The sequence below is a fragment of the Acomys minous genome (assembly GCF_964271855.1).
Source record: "Acomys minous genome assembly, chromosome: 2".
NCBI classification, from domain to species: Eukaryota; Metazoa; Chordata; class Mammalia; order Rodentia; family Muridae; genus Acomys; species Acomys minous.
In genome coordinates this window covers 135,193,023-135,201,040 of record NC_140484.1, presented here as the reverse complement: position 1 = coordinate 135,201,040, position 8,018 = coordinate 135,193,023, and the positions used below count along the sequence as shown (strand labels likewise).

Here is an 8,018-nt window from a genome sequence, read left to right as displayed (position 1 = left end):
ATGGTTATCCTTTACAACAGCAGCCTCCAGAAAGCCACTTTCTTCCTGACAGGCTTTCAAGGTCTGGAGGAGCTCCATGGATGGATATCCATTCCCTTCTGCTCCATCTACCTGACAGTGATTTTGGGGAACCTTACCATTCTTCATGTCATCCGAACTGACCCCACCCTCCATGAGCCCATGTACTACTTCTTGGCCATGCTGGCCCTCACGGACTTGGGCCTTTGCCTCTCCACACTGCCCACTGTCCTGGGAATATTCTGGTTTGATGCCAGAGAGATCGGTATCCCTGCCTGCTTTACTCAGCTGTTCTTCATCCACACCTTATCTTTGGTGGAGTCATCAGTTCTTCTGTCTATGTCCTTTGACCGCTATGTGGCAATTTGCAACCCACTGCGGTACTCCACTATCCTGACACCCAGAAGAATTGTGAAGATGGGGCTGACCTCAGTGCTGAGGAGTGCACTCCTCATTCTGCCATTACCATTCCTCCTTAAGCGCTTCCATTACTGCCGCACACATGTGCTAGCCCATGCCTACTGTCTGCATCTGGAGATCATGAAACTAGCCTGCTCCAGCATCATTGTCAACCATATCTACGGGCTTTTTGTTGTGGCGTGCACGGTGGGTGTGGACTCCCTGCTCATCTTCCTCTCATATATCCTTATCCTCCATGCTGTACTAGGCAAAGCATCCCGCCAGGAGCGCCTCCGCACCCTCAATACCTGTATCTCCCATATCTGTGCAGTGCTGCTTTTCTACATCCCCATGATTGGTTTATCCCTTGTGCATCGCTTTGGTGAGCACCTTCCCCGCATTGTACACCTTCTGATGTCTTATGTGTATCTGCTGGTACCTCCCCTCATGAACCCCATTGTCTACAGCGTCAAGACCAAGCAGATACGCCAGCGTATTATCAAGAAGTTTGAGTTTGTAAAGTCAACTAGGTGTTTTCAATAGAACTAGATTAACTTGAAGGAAAAGCTTGGCCATATAGGCTATCTTTTAAATTGCTTCAGCTATGTTATGGGAAAATATCATGCTCTCACTTATTAAGAACAATAAATAATAGTATGTATGTAATTGACAGTCTGTGTGACCTTAAGGGGGTTACCTACCTCTCTGTCTCTATAGATTTCACAATTGAAAGAACATAAAAATAAATATAATACCATCCTTTCCTACAGGACTGCTGCAAAGATTAAATGAGAAAGTTCATGAAAATCTTTAACACGGTGCCTAAAAATAATTCTTGCTGCATATCAATCTTTATAATTTGAAAAAATCCAAACTAGCATACATGTTTCCTCTTTCAATCTTCTCTTGTCTATGAAATTTAATTAATGGATCTTTTAAAACTTATATTTTATGTATTTTATTGCCTTATTGTGATGACAATTTTTATTCATTTGTACATATTTGTATCTGTACCCACAATAATGACCATTTATGAGGAAACACCTTATACATACATAAACAGGTACAGGTATATGTTCATTCTCTCTCTCTCTCTCTCTCTCTCTCTCTCTCTCTCTCTCTCTCTCTCTCTCTCTCACACACACACACACACACACACACACACAAGCACACACATACACACACACACCAAATTAAGCAAGAGAAAAGATGCCCTTGAATTTTGAGGAAAGATATCAAATTAAACCAGTATAAGAGCATTCATGGATAATCTTCAAAATAGGTCCTGAAAACGTAAGAGGACTTGACCTCTTCCTTTAGCTGGTATAGACACAACACAGATGAGAAGTTGGAAGATACATGTATTTTTGTGCTTTGAAAGATATGTCTATTCTTTGTATTTAGCTAAATCAGCAATGTGCACACATGCACACACACACACACACACACACACACACACACACACACACATACACACAGGACTACAGTTGTTCTTATCATTTCTATGTATGTATGTTTGCTGTGACCTGCTTGTTTGTATTTGCTTCATATGTCCCTGTTGTCCAGTTTGTGTGTTAAAGTTTGTCTATTATCACATTTGTCTAGATACATAGGCAACATCTATGACACTTTATATTTTGAAACAGGACAAAGTATCATTGTCTAAGGACTTCAGTTAGTCATGAGAACCAAAATGTTTGGTTCAACCATCTCTCTGTCTAGTGCTATTGGTATAAGTCTGGATACATAAAAGGAAGCTGTTGTAAGATAAACAAAAAGATGTGACGTTTCACTATGAAGAGAGAGAAGATAAAAAGCAACGCTGCAAGAACGTCTGCTACATTTAAAATAGGATCAGTTTTAGTGGAGGCTCTTCACATTCAGAAGGCAGCAAGAGAGAAAACTATTAAAGTAATCATGCTTGCACGGTAAACATAGGCACATGGAGCAACCAACACAAGGGTAGAGCCTAAGCTCTTAAAATATATAGACTCCTATGAGCACATGCCCTGACAGACTCCAGCCTTCGTGTGTCCCAGCTGTCTTCTGGTCAATTGGCACGTAATTATTGCAAATTCCTGATGGATCAGCTTTTCATTACCTACGCTGCCTGGTTCTTCAGTCCTCATAAAGGCCTAAGGCCGTCACCTAAGGTGACCTAAGGTGATCACTTGCCACCATTTGAGAAATACTCCATGCTCAGTGTTGCCAGAATTCCAGAGATAGGCCTGCATTGAGTCGGGAGCTAGTGATGCCCTCCCTAATCTAATGTAATTCTGTTCCTGCAAGAAAACACCCAGCTTTCTGCCTACACCAATTTCACATGAACTTAGCCAGGTTTGAAGCAACTGTCAATTCCAGCAAAGGCCTTGTGATTGGACTGCATGTTTGGTGTGCATGGACTGCATGTTTGGTGTTCATGGACTGCATGTTTGGTGTGCATGGACTGCATGTTTGGTGTGCATGGACTGCATGTTTGGTGTGCATGGACTGCATGTTTGGTGTGCATGGACCGCATGTTTGGTGTGCATGGACTGCATGTTTGGTGTGCATGGACTGCATGTTTGGTGTGCATGGACTACATGTTTGGTGTGCATGGACTGCATGTTTGGTGTGCATGGACTGCATGTTTGGTGTGCATGGACTGCATGTTTGGTGTGCATGGACTGCATGTTTGGTGTGCATGGACTGCATGTTTGGTGTGCATGGACTGCATGTTTGGTGTGTATGGACCGCATCTTTGGTGTGCATGGACCGCATCTTTGGTGTGTATGCCACCCGAAATCTCACCCCCTGCATTCTTACACACATGACTTTATGGGCACCTGTTTCCTACCTTTACCTTGAGTTCTCTTTTTCTTTTTTTTAAATAATACTGGAGCTCGAACTCAGGTCTGTGTGCATATTATGCACATCCTCTGGCACCATTTTTTTATATATATCTAGCCCTTTTACACTGCTTTTGATGCACTTGGGGACTCTTACTCCTCAAATTAATTAATTTATTATTATTTTCACCATAACTTGTGTTGAATGAATCTAATTTTTCAGTCTTTTAGTGTAAGTTATTAACCTGAATATGACATAAAATTCATGCCTATGATTTTAATATAGTCATAGTGTTTAACTAATAAAATGTTAAATGCCAATCACTTTAAAATTATAATTTTTTAAATAATTTTTATTTCGTAACCTTTACAACCATGAAGGGGATTATTTTCACATTTTTAGAGACTAAGCAATAATATCAATTATTGTAATCAATAGTAGATATATCTAATAAAATAGAGCCTAAAACCACACTCAAATTGGCCTTACTTCAAAAGATGCACTTCTTGTAACCAGGAGCTTCAGGTTTAGTGAACTCTAAATAATTTCTGAACATTGTATTCTATTTTTCCTAACAAAAGCTTCATGGAGACTTAAAGCTGACAAAATAAGTTTGTCTGTAATACAAACCATTCTCTATGTTCTCTCTGATTGTTAAAGATAAATCAAATATTAATCACATATCACTTATTCTCTGTCTCTTTATCTTCTTCTCTATTCTCTGTCCCTCCCTCTTCACAATATGGCATTCAAACCTAGCTAAAACATTTCTAAGATTAGCTTTATTATTGAAGAGCTTGGGTTTAGAGATGATAAATGTATCTTTCTATTGTACATAAAATATTTCCTATTAAGTATATAAATAAATGAGTGACAAGATGGAAAATAAATAAGTGCTGTAATTGAATCATTTCCAAATTTCAAGAATCATGGATGTAACTATATTTAGACATGAGGCCATGAAACAGGTAGCAGATAAAACGAAGTCAACAAAATAGGACCAACATGTGATAACATGTGTTTATAAGAAGAGATGGTTTGAACACTTAAAGAGAAGGCAGAGCTGCATCTGCACAGGGTAAAACCTGGAAGGAACATTGTTGGAAGATGACCCACACAAACACAAAACCCTTAGAAAATCAAAACTGTATGCACTTTATTCTTGGATTTTCCTGCCTTTCAGAACTATCACCCTTGAATTATTCTAGCTGGCAATTGGGTTTTGAAATAACTCTGGACTAAATGTGAAGGTCCTCGCTTTATTACAAAGAAAATGTTAATATTATTTTATTTTAAAAGGTGTGAAATCAGAGTTGGAACAAATCACAAAGACAAAGAGACACAGAAGACACAAATCTTTGTAATGATCTACAAAGCCAAGTTTTCTGATTTTCTGTGTCAATGATGAGACCAAGAAATCTGCCTGTTCACAAGCATGACAGGCCATTCTAGTCTGGGTCACCCGGAGGACATTGATCTGAATAAAGACTGTTTCATAACACCAAAGTGCAGACAGTGTGCTTAACCAAAAGTCTGGTGGATGGGTGGCCGTAGAGGAATCCTTCACATCCCAAAGAGATCAGCAAAGTCAACAGAGGGAAAAAACTGTGACGGGACTAGGAGCTCTGAGAAATTCCTCATACTCCCTCTAAAAAAAATTGGATACAATTAGTTGAGTCATCAGTAAACACTGTAATGGTATCTACACCCCTGTCTATAATGCCTTAGTCATCATCTTTCCCAGAACCAGATGAATAAATGATTACCTAGTTGGAGCCAAGCATCAACATATAAAATGATGGGTTTGTTTGTTTGTTTATTTGTTTTGGATTTTATACCCAAGATTTAATCCAGCACCTACTTTGCTTTGCTGGAGATGTGGAGAATGTACAAAACTTCCTCAACATCTTACAGGGGTGGGTCCAAGGGCCTGGCATAGACTGAGATGCTCATCTCATAAGAGCTCACCACTCACTTTTCTTCCTCTTCCGAAGTCTGAGCTAATGAGACCCAAGAGCACAGTCTCAGTAGGGAGTTGACTAAAGGCAACAGCAAGTGTCTCAGTGGCACCTCAATCACTTAAAATCAGAGCTTTCTGTGTCCATTCTCCAGTGTCTCTCTAAGTTCATAGCGTCTAGTTTCAGCTTCCTTCTTCCTTGGTGGGAAGCCTGCAGCCTCTGGACTGAACCTTGGTATGTGATGAGTCAATTCAGTAGACAGGTGTTTAGAGTTTGGTTTTACCACTAACAAGAGACCATGGAAGACTCTCCCGGAGTTTTAGAGAGGCAGAAAAGGAGGATTTGGCCACAAAATGCCAACAAGGATATTTGCTGAAGATGACAGCTGCTACATCCAGGTCTCCTTAAATTTGTGAAACCCCAGATCTCAGTGCTAGCTCAGAAATCAGGTAACAGCTTTCTCACATCCACCCACTCCCTTGGTTTCTATAACTAAACACTGAGAAGCAAACAACATATGTTTTTGGTAACAAAATGAAGTAGGATGAAGAAGAAATAAATATAATCCATATAATCCCTGACAAACATCTAACATTTGTCTAGAACAGTCTACAAATAATCCTATTACAATCTTACAAAGCTTTGCAAGGAACTGTGATTGCCTTGAATTGCATATGTAGAAAAAAGAAGCTTCAAGGCTTCGATTCAATATATACTCTTCCTCCAACTCCAGGATTTCCTGCCGACATCGCCTCCCAACCTCTCGATTTCTTTTCATCATAATCTGTTGAGTCTAATCGATGCTGTCTTTGTGTACATGGTTGTAGAGCCATCTGTTGGAGCATGGGCCACCTAACTGACCCACCTGGCCTCAACAATCTTCAACCGACAACCCTTCGGGAACTGATGGTTTATTGTGCCTGACAAGTAAGTTTATATAGCAACTTTTCTAACTTAACTTTGATGAATAATATAAACTAATTATGGATCAAAAAAAAGAAGTCTGGAGAATACAGCACAGGGCCCCAAACCTGATAACTCCAGCATTAGTTTGTTAGATTTATTAAAAAGTCATTATTTTTAAAGATCTGTCAGGATTTCTGATTTATGCTAACTGCTGCTGCTTGTCACTACATTATTGTTTATGTGACAGAAAGTTTTATAGTTATTCAGAACTCACACTATATCATTTTTAGCATTGAATTGTGAGCTTGAGGCAAAAATATTGCTTCATCTCAAGAGCCAATACCAACTAGTCCAGGAATATAGCAATGTCATAGTTCAAAAAGTAAAAATCTGTGGGTTAAGAGGGCCAATCTGGAAACCAGAGCACAGTGAAATGGAGAAGAGCATCATCAACAATGGGACGTCTCTACTCCAGCTCTTAGAAGTTGCACTGGTTAATAAGAAGCCCTTTTACTATTCTGGCTTCCTTACTCATTGAAACTGTGAAACTGAAAAATATTTTTTTCAAAAAGACATTAATTAAATGAACAATGTGTTACAAGCCTATAATTTCAGCACTGGAGAGGTAGGGCAAAATAATGACTTCAAAGTCATCTTCAGCTACACAGAAAGTCTGAAGCCAGCCAGATGGACACACATAAGACACTGTCTCGATAAAAAGAGGAAATCAATATCTATCATATCTCATAATTATCAAATTAAAACATCTATCTAGACCTAAAACCATCTTAATCCCTAGACAATGAAGCTTAATTGATAGATATTGATTTGTATTTAGAATTTTAAATGCACCAAGATAGGAACGATGTTTTCTTCAAGACTGACAAAAACACAAATAGCCAAAACACTAAGAATGTAACATTTATATAATTCCTGATTGTTTCATGGTTCTTCTTCATAGGAGATAGCTTATTGTATATATGTGTAATAATATAAATGTATACGTAGAGAATTCTTTCCAGGAGATTGGGATAGATGTGAGTACATCCTACTGAGACTCTAGGTAAGAGAAATATAGGAGATGGAGAAACCTACAAGAAGAACATCATGATGGGTGGATCAGGACCCAGGGGGTTCTGCTCAAACTATTGTACTAACCAAGGATAATACAATAGTAAACATTGAACCCCTACTCTGATCTACCCAATGGACAAGACATTCTCCACAGTTATGTGAAGGGCAGAGACTGACTCTGACATGAACTCTGGTGCTCCATATTTAACCACCTCTCTTTAGTGGGGAGGCCTGGTGGCACTCAAAGAAAGAATAAGCAAGATACCAAGATGAGACTTGATAGCCTATGACTATATAGTAGAGGTCCCCCTCGCTCATAGACCTAGGGGAGGGGAATAGTGTGAAAGCAGAAGGGAGGGAGGAATGGGAGGATACTAGTGATAGGATAACAACTGAGTTGTAATTTGAATAAATGAATAAAATTAAAATTAAAATATTTTTAAAAGAAAAGAAAAATAAGAAAAGACTTGGAAGATGCACACTAAATTAGAAAAATAATTTGTCCCCGGGTACAGGAAACTATACAATGATCCATGAAATCACTCCAAATGTCAATGATATTTGAGGATTTGGAGGAGAGGGGGGGAATTTGAAATAAAGGCAGGATGCTGAAAAAATGTATATGTAAAAACTAAATAATTAATTAATTAGGAAGAAGAAATTTAAGAAGACTAAAATAATCTCTTGAGAGAACTTTACAATTCCGGGATCATTTGGTTCTGATCTTTTTGGTTTTGAATTTCAGTTTTGCCAGTTTCAGTCCATCACTAACACTTCTACAATTCATTTCAGGGGTTTGGACAGAATCCACCTTAGCCACTCTCTCCACTTACC

At 38.9% G+C, this 8,018-nt stretch overlaps 1 protein-coding gene across 1 annotated transcript; it reads left to right on the top strand.

Annotated features, from left to right (window-relative positions):
• On the top strand, positions 1-1,030 carry OR51G1 (olfactory receptor family 51 subfamily G member 1; the record flags this gene model as incomplete). Its single annotated transcript, XM_084752733.1, has 1 exon — positions 1-1,030. The coding sequence occupies one exon, from the start codon at positions 1-3 to the stop codon at positions 958-960; it is 960 nt and encodes a 319-aa protein (XP_084608859.1). The 3' UTR covers positions 961-1,030.
• Positions 1,031-8,018: the final 6,988 nt, after the last annotated feature.